The 17,124-nt window shown below is 47.9% G+C and overlaps 2 protein-coding genes and 1 non-coding gene across 3 annotated transcripts in view; all 3 read left to right on the forward strand.

The window, feature by feature from the left end:
• The window catches only part of ELN (elastin), a 32,544-nt gene extending 26,485 nt beyond the window's left edge, over window positions 1-6,059 (forward strand). The window contains exons 26-34 of the mRNA XM_036279726.1: window positions 450-512; window positions 598-657; window positions 1,153-1,242; window positions 1,908-1,946; window positions 2,160-2,213; window positions 2,572-2,616; window positions 3,022-3,063; window positions 3,643-3,693; window positions 5,063-6,059. Of these exons, the coding sequence (XP_036135619.1) occupies window positions 450-512; window positions 598-657; window positions 1,153-1,242; window positions 1,908-1,946; window positions 2,160-2,213; window positions 2,572-2,616; window positions 3,022-3,063; window positions 3,643-3,693; window positions 5,063-5,106 (488 nt within the window). The 3' untranslated portion in view covers window positions 5,107-6,059. The remainder of the gene's footprint in view (window positions 1-449; window positions 513-597; window positions 658-1,152; window positions 1,243-1,907; window positions 1,947-2,159; window positions 2,214-2,571; window positions 2,617-3,021; window positions 3,064-3,642; window positions 3,694-5,062) is intronic.
• LOC118642268 (actin cytoskeleton-regulatory complex protein pan1-like) lies at window positions 5,189-6,278 on the forward strand. Its single transcript, XM_036279937.1, has one exon. It carries the CDS (start codon window positions 5,194-5,196, stop codon window positions 6,193-6,195), a length of 1,002 nt encoding a protein of 333 aa, XP_036135830.1. The 5' UTR covers window positions 5,189-5,193; the 3' UTR covers window positions 6,196-6,278.
• An 8,912-nt stretch (window positions 6,279-15,190) lies between these two features.
• LOC118642928 lies at window positions 15,191-15,355 on the forward strand. Its single transcript, XR_004961837.1, has one exon. It is a non-coding gene; the product is annotated as a U1 spliceosomal RNA (small nuclear RNA).
• The last annotated feature ends 1,769 nt before the right edge of the window (window positions 15,356-17,124 follow it).

The following is a 17,124-nucleotide window of genomic DNA, read 5'->3' on the forward strand; positions in this document are numbered from 1 at the left end:
CTTAGCGGGAACCGAACCCGGGTCTCTCTGGACCGCAGGCCGACGCTCTAACCGCTGAGCCAAACCGGCCAGGACTGGATGATCTCTTTAAAGAGATGAGGCTCTGGAGTTCAAAAAGGTGACAGCAAAAATGAGTGGAGAAACCAGGATTGGAACTCAGGGCTGTTAGTACCTGAGACGAATCTTCCCCCCTCAGCAGCTGTGGCCACCACTTGTGTCCATCTGCGGCTCCAGTGCTCGCCCAGGGGGTGGAGAAACGATGGGCAGGCCCAGGCTCAAAGGAGCCCACTCTTGCCTGATTGATTGGTCAGGGAATGGACTTCTGTCCAGTGCTCCTTCCACTGGGTCACATGGCCTCAGCCACCTGTCTGCTTGACTAATGTCCCTGGGCCAGAGAGACCCTGTCCTTCAGAAATGAGGGTGATTGACTCTCTGCCCCCTCTCCTCAGGAGCAGGAGGACCTGGGGGCCTTGGAAGTCTTGGTGGAGCAGGTGTCCCAGGTGGTGTGGCAGGTGAGTTGAAACCCCAGGGCAGGCTGGGCAGGGAGGGAGGCTGACCCATGGAGAATTGCTCCCTGAGCTCCCTCTGTGTCCCCAGGAGCCGGACCTGCTGCCTTGGCTGCTGCCTCCAAGGCCGCTGCCAAAGCTGCCCAGTATGGTGAGCACTGTGTGGAGGTGGGGGCTGCCACCAGGTCCCAGGGCTTGGGGGCCTCCGACCATGCACTGTGGGGCACTATTCCCTGACCTGCCCCTGCGGCCCTCAGGGACACTGTCTCCCCAGGGCCCAGCCCACCTCGGCCCCACTGCACCCGCTCCACCTGGGTGACACTTCAGTCCTTCACAGACAAGCAGCAGGGGTCTCACCAATGGGGTGTTTTCTTCAAATCCTTACGTGGGGCAACTTTTTTTCCATTTATCCTCAGACAGAGTAGGAGAGAGAGAAAGAGAGAGAAACATTGATGTGAAAGAAACACATCGACTGACCGCCTCCCGCACAACCCGACTAGGGCCAGGGACCAAACTGCAACTGAGGCACATGCCCTTGACCAGAATTGAACCCCCAAGTCTCTGGTCCACAGGCCAACGCTCCAACCTCTGAGCCAAACCAGCCAGGGCTCAGCAGTGGGGTGTTAACACACAGCTCTCTCCGCAGGCCTGGGAGCCGGCGGGCTCGGAGCTGGAGGACTGGGAATTGGAGGGCTTGGGGCTGGTGGAGCTGTCCCAGGGGCTGGGGCCTTTGGAGGTAAGGTGTTACTCTGGTATTAGTGAGTTTATGGTGTGTGTGTGTGTGTGTGTGTGTGTGTGTGTGTGTGTCAGAGACGGAGACAGATTTTCCTTCTCATTTTGCCACATCTTGCCCAAACTGTCTGTCTTCTCTGCCCCCACCCCAACCCCACTTCATCTGCCACTCAGGGTGTGGTGGGTCTGCCCCCTTCTCTGGGCTGCTACAGCATTTACAGGGGGCCTCGAGCAAGCAGAACGTAAGGCTGCTTCTTGGACTGGGATGCCAACCCTCTCCCTCTCCTTCACCCACGTGACCACATCAAATGGGAGTTCATTAGGATAATGATGGCTAAGCCCATTTTCTGGAGAAGAAAACCAAAGCTTGGAGGGAATTGCTTTTCCAGTCTCTGCCATCCTGGGGGCCTTGTATTGACATTTCACTCTTTCTTGGGCCATTACTGTATCTCCCTCCCTAAACCCACCTGAAGACTTCCTGTGTGCGCCACAAGACTGGACACACAGTAGGAGCTTAATAAAGACTTTTGGAAAGAGGAATAAAGAAGGGGTGGAGGGATGTGGAAGGATGAGTGGGTGGGCAGATGGTAAATGGTGAACAGGTCAGAATGGGGACATGACTGGGAGGAAAGGGATATTCCTGAGCCCTCATGTACCCCATCTTCCCAGGTGTGTCCCCAGCTGCAGCTGCTAAAGCAGCCAAATATGGTGAGTGGCTCCCTGCTGCCTTCCTCCTGTCCAGGCCTGTAGGTTGCTAATACTCCCCGTTCTGACTGCCCCTCCCACCCACCTCAGGCCTCAGGCCTGCTGGAAGTATCCCTGACAGCCTGTCCAGAATCTCCCTGACCCTAGAACCCACAGGGGATGCTCAGAGCTCCCTAGACTGTGCCTTGTTGCAAACCCCATCTGCCCTCCTCTCAGGTGCCGCTGGCCTTGGAGGTGTCCTAGGAGCTGCCAGGCCATTCCCAGGCGGAGGTAGGGCCAGCTCTGCTCTGACAGCTTCGGCTCTGCTCAGGTCTAGAGAAGGCCCGTTGGGCTAGCAGGGGAAGTCCTGGCGCTGCAGCCAGCACAGGAATACGAGACAGAGTAGAGGGGGCAGGAAAGGAAACACCCTGAGCAAAGGGGAGGCCTCAGGGCCAGGGGGTGCACCATGGTTGACGATCTGAGGCTGTGGGGCCCCACACCAGGATGCCAGGCAGGGACAAGGTTTGTGAAGAAAGCCACTCTGGCTATGGAGGAGGGGGAGAGGGAGGAGGTGGTCCTGGGCAGAGAGAAAGAGGGGGCAAGGCTGGAGGGGGGTCTGCCCTGTGCCAACCCCATGTCCCTCCTGCAGGAGTTGCAGCAAGACCTGGCTTCGGATTGTCTCCTATTTTCCCAGGTATGCCCCGGCTTCTGGCCCTGGGCCCTGTGCTGCAGCTCTGACCCCGTCCTTCCCCTCCCCTGCTTCATCTCCCACTCAGGAGGGCTGAGTCAAACCCCAGGGTGAATCCATAACCTCAAATTGCACCACACTAGGCTCATCCTCATTCTTCTCTTCCTCCCTTACAAGACCAGGGAGTGTCCGCTTTTCTAAAACGCCACATTCCAGGTGGGGTAAACGGAGGTTCGGAGGTTCGAAGAGTGCCAGGGACTTGCCCAAGGTCACACAGGGAGTGAGGCAGAGCCAGGGCTCCCAGCACCCAAGCCCAGAACTCCGCCCCTCTCAGGCGAGGCCTGTGCAGCCGGCAGGGCTTGGGGGGCTCCCAGAAGCGTCACACTCACACCCCCTCTCCTTGCCTTGCAGGTGGCGGAGCCGGAGCCGGAGCCGGGGGCCTGGGAGTTGGTGGTGAGTCTGAAAGGAGGAGGGGCCCCACTTCAAGCAAGGCCTTAATTTCCTTTACTGGGGTGGGAGGAGAGTCTGTTGAAGGCATGGCTAGTATAGCCACAGCCATTGGCTGTCCCTCTGGTATGGAGGCTTGAGGGGAGTCACCGAAGCTGAAAGTTCAGCCCTTGGATGTGGGCACAGAGGGCAAGGATCCTGATTCCCGGGGCGCCCAGCCTGGCACTTGACTGGGCATCAGGAGTGAGAGAGGGACCTTGGTCACCCTGGAGCTTGGGGTCTAAGTGGAGAGACTGACAAGTTCCCACAGAAAAAGAAAGAAACTGTAAGGGAAGAGCAAGCTCCAGCAAACAGGTAGCCAGGGAGGTCAAAACCTCTGTGATCCCAGCATGGTAGCGGGGGGCAAGGCTGAGGCCGGGGTCTGGCTGCGGGGAGGGGCGCCCGCCAAGCTGCTCGGACCTCCATACAGGATATGGCCCACGGGCCTTCGGAGCCTGCTGTGAAAGCACCAAGGCCTCATGGCAAAGGTTCTGGAGGAGGCAGGAAAGCCTGGCCCCTCCCCAATCTCCACCTCTCCTTCCACAGGCAAACCTCCCAAGCCCTACGGAGGAGCCCTGGGAGCCCTAGGGTACCAAGGTGAGTAGCCCCCACCCCCGGAGGAGAGCAGGGCAGAGACCGAGGCCGAGGATGGGGCCCCTCAGTCTGGGAGAGGGGGAAGCACATTTGGACTAGGCCTGGCGGGGGTGGGGAGGCTGGAGGAACTGGACACCTCACCCATCCCTTCTTCTGCCTCCTACACAGATGATCAGATCTGGGTGTAGGCCCCGGACCCTCCATGCTCACACTGGCCTGGCCTGGCAGTCCCTGCCTCCCTGCTAACCATACACCCCCTTCAGGCAGGAGCCAAGGGAAAAGAAGTGGGGGCGGGGGACTCAGAGGAGCAGAGACAGAGAGAGAAAATGGATGAGACCATGGGAGCCCCAGCATTAAGGAAATCTGCAGGATGGGCAGGGGGAACCCAGGTACCCCAGCTGGGCAGAATGAGCAGAAGCCACTACCAGGCACTGAGCCATACCCTTGCTCAGAAATGCGTACACACTTCTGGAAATGTGTGGGATGTGTCCTAATCACCTCCCAAGTTCCTCCCAACAATACCCAAAGGAGACCCAAAGAAGCCCCGCTCCACCCCTATGGTTGCTCAGACTGTGGATTCCCGTCCACTCTTGCCTGCTTCCTGCTACACAAGATGAGGCAGCTGAGGCAAGGCCAGGGCTGGGAGAGGCAGAGGCAAGACCAGCCTGACCCTTTCCATTGTGCCTAGTGATGCTTGTGGCCCTCTCCATTGCTTTCCCAACAACAGGGTGAGCTTCACAGAGATGCCTGCTCCTCCTGCCCCACTTGGCTTCTCCTTGCCACCAGGTGGCGGTAACAAGCCATGTCCAGCTCCCACAGGGGTAGGAACTAAGCCAGGCCCTACTACCAGACACTGGTGCCTTGATGATTAGAAACAAGATTTACCAGACTCTGCCCAGGAGAGGGCAGGAGTCCTGGGTTCCAGCCCCAGGTCAGCCACTGACTGGATGAGTGAGACTCTCCCTCTCCCTGGGCCTCAGTTTCCTTACTTGAGGCACTCTCACTTTCATCACACCATTTCCCTGGAGGGGGCTGCTCTGAGCCACTCACTGAAGGCTTCCCAGAGGCAGAGCACGCAGAGTACAGAGACCTTGTCCAGACCCAGTCCTTCCTGGACCTGGCCCCATGGCCTGGACTCTTCCCTTCTCTGAGCCTTGGTTTCATCAACCACCTCTTGAGCCCTGGTCCCACCCACCTGTCCAGTGGGGGTTTTACAATGAGAGTTTGGCCTGGGATGGAGCCCAGGCTTCTGGAGGCTTCTTGGAGCCTCTGTTCCCCATTGTGATGACGTTGAAGTTGGTCAGTGGGCAGTGGCTTGAGCAGCAATGAGGAGGGGCCAGACTAACCCTCGTGTGTGACCCCACCCACCCAGGTGGGGCCTGCCTGGGGAAATCCTGTGGCCGGAAGAGAAAGTGAGCTTCCCAGGACCCCTGACTCACGACCTCATCAACGTTGGTGCTACTGCTTGGTGGAGAATGTAAACCCTTTGTGACCTTCCCCTCAATGCCCCCTCCTAAGTCCCCACCTCTGGAGGGGACAGGGCTGGCCGGGCGGACTTGGAAATCCACAGGACAAGGAAACAAGAGAACGGTGGCCAAGTGGGCCCCGGGAAGCCCCCTACTTCAGAGGCAAGGGGTGGGTGGGCTTGGCCCCCTGCCCCCTTCCCACCCAGGAGCTCCCCCTCCACACACTCTCCATCTGCAGGGGAACTCGGTGCTAAGTGCTGGTGCTTTCATCTTCCTGGGGGAGGGAGGAGGGAAGGGCGGCCCCTCGGGAAGCCCCTCCCCGGGGCCCTCTGAAAATGGTGCAGACACTTGCTGGGCAGTCCCACCTCCCCCTGCCCACCAGGACCCACCCCTGGCTGCGGTCCAGTTGGTACCCAAGCATCAAAAACCTCAGGCTGGATTCGGTCACACCATCTCTTGGCCCCTGGGCCCCTTTTCCCCTCACCAATCACTATTCCCCATGTCTGGGGCACCTTCAGATCAGAAGAACCCCAACAGGAATAGCCCTCTTTCTCTTGTGGAATTCATCCGCCCATCTGTCCATCCATCCTTGTCCTCAGTTGACCGCCTGGCACCACTAGCTGGCCCGGTACCCCCACCGTCAACCTGGTTAACCTGTCATGGCAGCCTGTGCCCTGCCTTCGTCCCACCACACATACCCCTACAAAGGGGCCGGGGTGTGAGGGGCTGTGCCAGCTGGGGCGGCAGGAATCTCCTCCCGAACATGGGTCCCCCCCACGCAGTACTGTATCCCCCGTCCCTCCCTCGAGCCACTGTACTTCACAGCATTTCCCGTCCCTGCCCCGCCCATCTCTTTGTGTCTCGCTGTGATAGATCAATAAATATTTTATTTTTTGTCCTGGATATTTGGGGATTTTTTTTTTATTGTTTATGTTTTCTCTTGGTTTTATTTTTGTGGTTGATTGAAAACAATTTTTTTTTTTCTGATCTGGGGAGCTATATTCCCAGTAGAAAATTCATTTTAATCACTTTGGTATAACTCTGGATGAAACACATTTTTTTTTAAAATAAGAAAAGAGAATTAACTGCTTCAAAAAAGACTAATAAATAAAAACATTTTAAAGGAAACGGTGTCTTGGCCTCCTTTGTAATCCCCTCATCTGCTGTCAGCTCCTGGCCCAGGCAGGGAACAGGGCTCCGCCTTGGGGAACCTCCACTGTTCAAGGTGTATTTAGGGGACTGCTTACTAGAATCCCTGGCCCTTGGCTTCTGGTGTACGATCCTTTTCCAAGTTCAGATTGCAGGAGAAGCCCCTTTGTAGAGGAAGCTGGGCCGGCCAGTCCCACACATGCGGCCCCACGGTGGGTCTCCTCGGGAGGCCTGGAGGGCTCGCCCACCCAGCCTCACCTTCTCCAGCCCTTGCCCCATAGCACTAAGATGAGCACAGAGCCTGGTGGGTGGCCTCTGAGCTCTGAGGGTGCAGCTGAGGGATGGAATAAACAAAAGTGACCCTTCTAGCCTGGCCGGTGTGGCTCAGTGGTTGAGCGTCAACCCATGCACCAGGAGGTCACCGGTTCGATTTCCGGTCAGGGCACATGCCCAGACTGTGGGCCAAATCCCCGTTGAGGGGCATGGAGGAGGCAGCCAAGTGATGTTCTCTCTCATCGATGTTTCCATCTCTCTCTACTTCTCTCTCTAAAAATCAATAAAGAAAAAAAAATTACCCTTGGCCCTGGTAAACAGCCACACAGAGAGGAGAAAATGGCCCTACCTAAGAAAACAAGAAAACGTGTTTTCCTCTGAAACCTGGCCATGTAAGGCACTGCTTCATTTCTTTATAAAACATAACAAATGTCACCCTGCAGGTGGCACTGGGAGACTCAGTACCACTCTTAGATGCACCCATCCCCAGGGCCATCCCCCTCCCCTCAGGGCCAGAAATCCACAGGGCCTGGGGACATGCCTACAACTCCTTTTGAGACCACGCTCTGGATCCCAGATTCCGGAATTCCTTCCCCAAACCACAAAGTCCACTTCCAGGGACCACATGGCCTCAATGCCTGCATCTGACCTCCTGAGGGCAAACCCCACGGCCAGTGGCACACGCCTAAGCCAGAGGATAGCAAGGGAATGTTTGTTGGGAGTGTGGGTGGAGTAGGCAGACGGGACTGTCTTGCCTCTGTTCTCAAGGATCCTCGCAGTGCCAGGAGTTGGGATGAAAAGAGAAAGAGAATGGGATGATGCTCAGAGAGAGCTTCCAAGAAGACAGCAGAGTGCAAAAAGCAATTTATCAGGCAAAGAATAATGCACGGAGGAGGGTCGTACCTTTCAGGCAGGGAGAGCAGCCTGTGTGAAGACCTGGGGGCAGGACAGTGAGACAGGGCAGAGCCAAGGAAAGATGGAGAATGGACCTGAAGTTGGTAGGGGTGGATTCGTGGAGACCCACAAGGGGTTGCTGTGATAATCAGTGAGGAGTGACAGCCTGCCCAAGAGTAGTGGCAAAGGAAATTATTCATTCATTTATTCCTTCAACAAAAATATGCCTTGCTGGTCCCTCTCAGTTCTCTGGCCTTCAAAAGTTGGCCAGCCCCAGCTGGGGGCATCCCTGCTTTAATTTCTTATGGTTCATGGCTTTAAATACGACCTATGAACTGGCAACTCCAAAATTGACACCTCCAACATGGACACTCCCCCCCCCCAAGCTGTGGACTCTCATGCCCAAGGCCAGTTCTTGTATCGCTACCTGGAAATCTCACAGGCATCCCTGCATAGCATGGTCCTCCGCCAACAAAATGTGCTCCCCACCCCCGCCTTCCCCAGCTCAGTAAATAGCAGCTCCAGTGGATCAGTCTGGCAGCTTGGAGCCATCTCTAGGTTCTCTCTTCCCACTCCCCATAGCAGATTCACCAGCAAATCCTGTGGTGAATCTACCTTCAGAAGATACCCAGAGCCCAGCCACTGCTCACAACCTCCAGGGGCCATTCCCTGGTCGCCAGCACTTAGTGTCTGGATTACTACACAGCTTCCTAACTGGCTCCCTTATTCTGCCCTGGCTGTCCAAGCAGCCTTCTCTCCACACAGCAGCCAAAACAATCCTCTTAAAACTTAAGTCAGTTCAGGTCATGCGTCTGCTCAAAATCCTGCAATGGCTCTCATCTCACTCAGGCACAAAGCCAGCAGCCTTTCAATGGCCTAGCAGCCCCTACCTGAGTTGCACCAGCTGTTCTGACCTCACATCCTGCTACTCAGCTCTCCACCAGGACATGCAGTTCCACAGGCCCTCTTATTCTGCTGTAGGCAGCAGGTCCCCACTGCAGGCCTCCACGTCTGCTTTCTCTCCTGCCCAGATGCTCTCTCCTCCTAGCAGCGTGCTTGGCTCCCTCATCTCCTTCAGGTCTCGACTCAAATGTCACCTTCTCAGAAGGTCCTTCCCTACACCCTTTCTAAAATTGGAAACTGTACCCTCCCTGTGCAGCACTCTCTCACCTGCCCCTGCCTTCTTCTTCTCTAGAGCATCCATGGAGCAAAGACTTTCCTTCTTTTTTTTATTAACTCTCCATACCAGAATGTAAACTCCTGAGGATAGACACTGTTTTAAGAACATGGATAAACTCTCTCCTTTCATTAGTTATACATTCTGGTAGAGAGATGGTAAGCAAATGTGCTGATAATTCCCCAAAGACACCCAGGTCCTAATCCCTGGAGCCTTATAGATATTAATGGATTAGTCTGCTCAGGCTGCCATAACAAAGTGCCATAGACTGGGGGGCTTTAACAACAGAGATGTATTTCCTCATAGTTCTGGAGGCTGGAAGTCCAAGATCAAGGTGCTGACAGGGTTCGTTCCTTCTGAGGCCTTCCTCCTTGGCTTGCAGATGGCGCTCTTCTCCCTGTGTCCCCACATGGCCTTCCCTCTGAGCATCTGTGTCCTAACCTCCTCTTCTCATAAGGACACCGGTTTTATTGGACTAGGTTCCACCTTAGTGACCTCATTTTAATCTAGTTGCCTCTTTAAAGAATTTATCGACAAACACAGTCATATTCTGAGGTGCTGGGGTTGGGCTTTAGTGTATGAATTTGGGCAGGGCACAATTCAGCCCATGTGGGATTAAGTTAAGAATCTTGAGCTGGCCCTGGCCAGTTTTGCTCAGTGGTTAGAGCGTCAACCCACAGACCAGAGAGTCCCGGGTTCAGTTCCCGCTAAGGGCATGTACCTCAGTTGCAGTTTGTCCTCAGTTCCGGTTGGGGTCATGTGGGTGGCGGCCAGTTTGATGTGTCTCTCTCACATCAATGTTTCTCTATCTCTCTTCCTCCCTCTGTCCCTCCCACTCTATCTGAAGATAAATGTAAAAATATCCTCAGGTAAGGATTAAAAAAACAACAACCAGACATATAGACCAATGGAACAGAATAGAGAGTGCAGAAATAAATCCATGCATTTATGATCAACTGATCTTCAGTGAGGGTACCAAAAACACACAATGGGGTACATATAGTTTCTTCAATAACTGGTGTTGGAAAATTGGATATTGAATATTCAGATGCAGAAGAATAATGTTGGACCCTTATTTCACACCATACACAAAAGTCAATTCAAAATGATTAAAGACAAACAGAAGACCTAGAAATATAAAACTACTACAAGAAAATATAGCAGAAAGTTTCTTGGCATTGGTTAGAGCAATGATTTTTTTAAATATGACCCCAAAAGCACAGGCAATAAAAGCAAAAATAGACAAGTGGGATTGCATCAAACTAGGAAGTTTCTGCACAGCAAACAGTTAGCAGAGTGAAGAAACAGCCTGTGGAATGGGAGAAAATATTTCCAAATACACGTTTGATATAAGCTAATATCCAGTACTTACAAGGAACTCAAACAACTCAATAGCAAAAACAAGAAACAAAAAGCCATACAACCTGACTTTAAAACCGGTACACAAAATAATACAATCTGACTTTAAAATGGGCAAAGAACCCCAAATAGACATTTCTCAAAAGAAGACATACAAATGGCCAACAAGTAACCCTGGCTGGTTTGCCTCAACGGTTAGAGCATTGGCTTTTGGACCAAAGAGTCGAGGGTTCGATTCTGGTCAAGGGCATGTACTTCAGTTGTGAGTTTGGTCCCCGGCGATGGTCAGGGTCATGCAGAAGGCAAACAATTGATGTGTCTGTCTCACATCAATGTTTCTCTCTCTCCCTCCCTCCCTCCCCCTCTATCTAAAAAAAAAAAAAAAAAAATCAGTGGAAAAATATCCTCAAGTGAAGATTAAAAATCAAAAACAAATGGTCAACAGGTAAATGAAAATGTGCTCAGCAGCACCATTGACCAGGTAATGCAAATGCAAATCAAAACCACAACAGAGATACCACCTCACACCTGTTAGAATGGCTATTATCAAAAAACAAAAGGTAACAAATGTTGGTGAGGATGTGGAGAAAAGGGAACACTTGGACACTGATGGTGGAATAGCCACTATGAAAAATGATGTGGAAATTTCTCAAAAAAATTAAAAATAAACTCTATATGATTTAACAATCCCACTTCTGGGTATACATACAAAGAATATTAAATCAGTATCTAGAAGAGATATCTGTACTTCCATGTTTATTGCAACATTACTTACCACAGCTAAGATCTGGAAAAAACCTAAATATCCACCAACAGATGAATGGATAAAGGAAACATGTTGTATATATACCATTATAATAGAATATTATTCAGCCTTAAAAAAAGAAGGAAATCCTGCCATTTGCAACAACATGGATGAACCTGGAGGACATTATGCTAAGTAAAATAAGCCAGATACAGAAAAACAAATATTGCATGATATTATTTATATGTGGAATTTTAAAAAGTCAAAGTCATGAAAGCAGAGAGTAGAATGGTGGTTGTCAGGGGCTAGGGAGTAGGGGGAATAGGGAGCTGTTGATTAATGGGTACAAAGTCTCAGTTATGAAGGATGAATAAGTTCTGGAGATCTAATGTTTAGCACAATGACTATAGTTAATAATACTGTATTGTATACTCCAAATTTTCTAAGAGAGTGGACCTTAAGTGTTCTCACCACCACAAAAAAAAGCAACTATATCAGGTGATGAGATTGTGGAAATCATTTCATAATGTATAGGTATATAAAAACATCTTATTGTACAACAAATAAAATATACAATTTTTATTTGTCAATTATACCTCAATAAAGTTAGATATTTTAATTGATTAATTAATTGATTGATTGATTGATTGACTTTTGAGGGGAAAAAATGAAAACTACAGACCAATATCCCTGATGAATATTGATGCAAAAATCCTCAATAAAATACTAGCAAACTGAATTTTTTTTTTTTATCCTCACCCGAGGACATTTTTTCCATTTTTTGCTCAGATAGAGTGGGAGAGAAAGAGAGGAAGAGGAAGAGAGAGAAAAACATCAACGTGAAAGGGAAACATTGAGTGACTGCCACCCGCACGACCAACCAGGGCTGGGGACAAACTGCAATTGAGGTACGTGCCCTTAGCGGAAACCGAACCTGGGTCTCTCTTGACCGCAGGCCAACGCTCTAACCACTGAGCCAAACCGGCCAAGGCACAAACTTAATTTAATAGTACATTAAAAGGATTATACACCATGACCAAGTGGGATTTATTCCTGGAAGGCAAGGATGATTCAACATATAAAAATCAGCCAATATAACACACAATATTAACAGAATGAATAATAAAAATCACACAATTATCTCAATAGATGCAGAAAAAGCAATGGACAAGATTCAACACCTTTTCATGATAAACACACACACACACATACACACACACACACACACAACAAACTAGGAATAGAAGAAAACTACCTCAACATAATAAAGCCCATATATGACAAGCCCAGAGCTAACATCATACTCACTGAAGAAAGACTGAAAGTTTTTCCTCTAAGATCAGGAATATAACAAGGATGCCCATTCTCACCACTTAGTAGAAGTTCTATCCAGAACAATTGGGTAAGAAAAAGAAATAAAAAGCATTGAAATTGGAAAGAAATAAAATTATCTCTGTTCACAAATGACATGATCTTATATGTAGGAAATCCTATAAAGTACACACACACACACACACACACACAATCTGTTGGAACTAATAAATTAATTCCGCAAAGTTGCAGGACACAAACTTAACACACACACACACACACACACACACACACAAAGTTGCCAAAAAAATTGGGGGGAAAATTTTTAATATAAAAAAAGAATAAAAATATAAATTGTGTTTTTGTATAACTACAATGAACCATCACGAAAGATATTAAGAAAACAATTCCATTTATAATAATGTTAAAAAGAATAAGATTCTTGCCCTAGCCGGTTTGGCTCAGTGGTTAGAGTGTTGGCATGCGGTCGGGAGAGACCTGGGTTCAGTTCCCGCTAAGGGCATGTACCTTGGTTGCAGTTTGTCCCCAGCCCTGGTTGGGTCGTGCGGGTGGCAACCACTCAATGTGTCCCTTTCACATCGATGTTTCTCTCTCTCTCTTCCTCTCTCTCCCTCCCGCTCTATCTGAACAAAGAATGGAAAAATGTCCTCTGGTGAGGATAAAAAAAAAAGAAGATTCTTAGGAATTTAACCATGGAAATGAGACTTGTACATTAAAAACTACAAAACATTGCTGAAACAATTAAAGAAGACACAAATAGCCCTAGTTGATGTGGCTCAGTTGGTTGGGTGTAGGCCTATGCACTGAAAGGTTGTCAGTTCGATTCCCAGTCAGGGCACTTTCCAAGGTTGTGGGCTGGATCTCCAGTAGAGGGCATGTAGGAGGCAGCCAATCCATGTTTCACTTTCACACTGATGTTTTTCTCTCTCTCTCCCTCTCCCTTCCTCTCTCTCTAAAAACCAATAAAAAAATATTTTTAAAAATGAAGAAGACACAAATACATGGAAAGATCCTATACTCATAGATTGAAAGACTTAATATTGTCAAGATGCTCATACTATCCAAAGCAATCTACTGATTCAATGCAATTGCTATTAAAATCCCAATGGTGTCTTTTGCAGAAAAAGGAAAATTCATCCTAAAATTCATATGAAATCTCAAGGACCAAACAATTTTGGGGTTTTTTTTTGTTGTTGTTGTTTGTTTGTTTTATAGATAGAGTGGAAGGGAGGGGAAGAGAAAGAAACGTTGATGTAAGAGAGACACATAGATTGGTTGCCTCCCACATGATGCCAAGGGGGTCCGGGGATGAAACCTGCAACCCAGGTACGTGCCCTTGACTGGGAATTGAACCTGAGACCCTTCAGTCCTCAGGCCAACACTCTAACCATTGAGCCAAATCAGCCAGGGTAAGGAACAAACAATTTTGAAAAAGAAGAATAAAGTCGGAGGACTCACACTTTCTGATTTCAAAACATATTACAAAGCTACAGTAATCAAAATAATGTGGCACTGGCATAAAGATAGACAAATGGACTAATGGAATAGAATACAAAGCCCCAAAATTAACTTTCACATAGTTAGCCAAATAATTTTTGGCAAAGATGCCAGAACACTCAATGGAGAAAGGACAGTCTCTTCAACAAATGGTGTCAGAATATTGGATAGCCCAGCCAGCGTGGCTCAGTGGTTGAGCATTGACTCATGCACCAAGAGCTTGCAGGTTCAATTCCCAGTCAAGGTCAAATCCCCAGTGAGGGGCATGTAGGAGGCAGTCAATCAATGAATAGATGTTCTCTCTCTCTCTCTCTGTCTCCCTTCCTCTCTCTCTAAAATCAATAAAGAAAAAATTTTAACTAATATTGTATATTTAAAAATTGGATATCCACTTGCAAAAGGAGTTGAACCCTTATCTTATAACCATAGAGAAAAAATAACTCAAAATGGATTAAAAGCAAATGTAAGACTCAAGAGTATGTTTCCTCTAGAAAAATACATCTCCTAGCAAAAACATGGCAGAAAGCTTCATAATATTGGACTTGACAATGATTTTTTAAAATATTTTTTAATTGTTCGACTGGTGTGGCTCAGTGATTGAGTGTCAACCCATGCACCACGAGGTCGCCAGTTCGATTCCCAGTCAGGGCACAGGCCCATGTTATAGGCCAAATCCCCAGTGGGGGGCACGCAGGAGGCAGCCAATCAATATTCTTTTTCCTCGATATTTCTATCTTTCTCTCCCTCTCCCTTACTCTTTCTAAAATCAATAAAGAAAAAAATTTTTAATAAAATAAAATAAATATTTTGTAATTGATTTCAGAGAGAAGAAAGATGAAGGAGATAGAAACATCATGAGAGAGAAGCATCCATGGGCTGCCTCCTGCATGCCTCCTACCGAGGATCAAGCTGCAACCCAGGCATGTGCCCTGACCAGGAATCAAACCAGTGACCTCCTGGTGCATGAGACGATGCTCAACCAGCTGTGCCACACCACTTGGTCAGCAGTGATTGTTTTAGATATAACACTAATAGCACAAACAACAAAAGTAAAAAGACAAATGCACACTGGCTGGTTTGGCTCAGTGGTTAGAGCGTCGGCCCCGGGGACCAAAGAGTCAAAGGTTTGATTCTGGTCAAGGGCACGTACCTTGGTTGCAGTTTGCCACTGGCCCTGGTCAGGTCTTGTGGGAGGCAATCAGTCCCTTTCATGTTGATGTTTCTCTCTCTCTCCCTCCCTCCCACTGTATCTAAAGATAAACAAAAATATATCCTCTGGTGAGGATTAAAAAAAAAAAGGCAAATGCGACTACATCAAACTTAAAATGTTTGTGCATTAAAGGACACAATCAACAGAGTGAAAAGACAGCCTACAGTGGGAGATTGTATACCGGGGTGGGCAAAAGTAGGTTTATAGTTGTTTGTATGGAAAATAATACAATAATTAATCAATAATAATACAAGAATAAATTCTGTTTCGTGTACTCTCAACTGTAAAGCTACTTTTGCCAACCCTATATATGATAAAGGGTTAATATTTAGAATATACAAAGAACTACAACTCAATCACAGTAAATCAACCAACCCAATTGAAAAAATGGGCAGCCCATACTTACCTGGCAGGGGAGATGCCATGATCTCGAAGGTGGTTTTCCTAGGGCGAGGCTTGTCCATTGCACTCTGGATGTGCTGACCCCTGCGATTTCCCCCAAATGTGGGAAATTCGACTGCATAATTTGTGGTAGTGGGGGACTGCGTTTGCACTCTCCCCTGAGGGGGGAAAAAAATGGGCTGCCCAGCCCTGGCTGGTCTGGCTCAGCGGTTAGAGCAGCGGCCTGCGGATCAATGAGTGTGGGTTTGATTCAGGTCAAGGACACATACCTCAGTTGCAGTTCATCCCTGGCCCTGGTGAGGGTCCTGCGGGAGGCAACCAGTCGATGTGTCTCTATCCCATCGATGTTTCTCTCTGTCTCTCTCTCTTTCCCTCCCTCCTACTCTATCTAATGATAAATAGAAAAATATCCTCAGGTGAGGAATAAAAAAAAATTGGCAGCCCAGCCAGTGTGGCTCAGTAGTTGAGCAAAGCCCATGCACCAAGAGGTCACTGGTTTGATTCCCGGTCAGGGCACATGCCCAGATTGTGGGCCAAATCCCAAGTGGGGGGCGTGCAGAAAGTGGCCAGTTGATGTTCTCTCTCATCGATGTTTCCATCTCTCTCTCCCTCTGCCTTCCTCTCTCTCTAAAAATCAATAAAGAAAAAAAATTTTTTAATAGCCTAAATATTGCAGAAGAAAATTAAAACTTATCATATATATCTACAGAATCTCTATAGGTCAAGATAAAAGAGATGAAAAGAAGTTATCTAAATTGACAACCCATCTCCACTTAAATTACATCCCATTCTCAAAGGTACATTATGATTATATAGAAAAATAAAAACTGAACCAGTCTCTTAAAAAAAACCCATAATGAAATATCACCTCACATCCATTGGAACAACTACTATCAAAAAAGCAGAAAATAATAAATATTGACAAGGATATGGAGAAATTAGAACCCTTGTTAATAGGATGTAAAATGGTGAAGCCACTATGAAAAATGGTGTGGAGATTCATCAAAAAGTTAAAAATAGAACTATCATATGATCCAGCATTCCCATCTCTTGGTATTTACCCAAAAGAATTGAAAGCAAGATCTATAAGAAATATCTGCATGCCCATGTTCATAACAACACTATTCACAATAGCCAAGAAGTGGAAGCAACCTAAAGGTCTACAGATGAATGAGTGGATTTAAAAAATGTGATACACATACAGTAGAGTATTATTCAGCCTTAAAAAGGGATGAAATGTTACATGCTACAACATGGAGGAGCCTAGAGAATATTATGCTAAGTGAAATAAGCCAGTCACAAGACAAATATTGTGTGATTCCACTAATATGTGGTATCTAAAATAGCCAAATTCATAGAAACAAAAAGTAGAATGGTGGTTACCATGGGCTAGGGGAGGGGGAGAAGGGAGTTGTTGTTTAATGTGTATTGAATTTTAGATTAGCAAGATGCTAAAGTTTTAGAGATCTGTTTCACAACGGTGTGAATATACTTAACACTACTGAAATGTACACTTAAACGTGGTTAAAATAGTAAAATTTTACTATGTCATCTTTACTGCAATCTTTTAAAAAAGAAGAAAGAAACTGATTTTTCTCTAGAGCCTCCAGGAGTGTGGCCCTTAACTTTGGCCCAGGAGAACTGATTTGGGACTTCTGGGCTCCAGAACTGTGAGAAAATTAACTTCTGTTGTTTTAAGTTTCCAAGTTGGTGGTGATTTCTTATGGCAGCCACAGAAAACTAATACAGTGATTAAAATGATCAGTTCAAACGTCAAGTAAATCCATGCTGTAAAGATTAAAAGCCAGGGAAGGAGACAGAAAATGACAAAGAATGTTAAGATACTTGGGATGTTTGAGGACACCTGACCTCAGGCCAAAGACCCTGTGATAAGCACATGCCTGGGAAGTCAAAAGCAGAGAGGTGTACC

This window comes from Molossus molossus, unplaced genomic scaffold (assembly GCF_014108415.1).
Source record: "Molossus molossus isolate mMolMol1 unplaced genomic scaffold, mMolMol1.p scaffold_m16_p_3, whole genome shotgun sequence".
NCBI lineage: Eukaryota > Metazoa > Chordata > Mammalia > Chiroptera > Molossidae > Molossus > Molossus molossus.

What these genes read in the sequence shown, in the direction of transcription:
- LOC118642268 (XM_036279937.1), top strand. Translation starts at nt 5,194, where the DNA reads ATGCCCCCTCCTAAGTCCCCACCTCTGGAGGGGACAGGGCTGGCCGGG.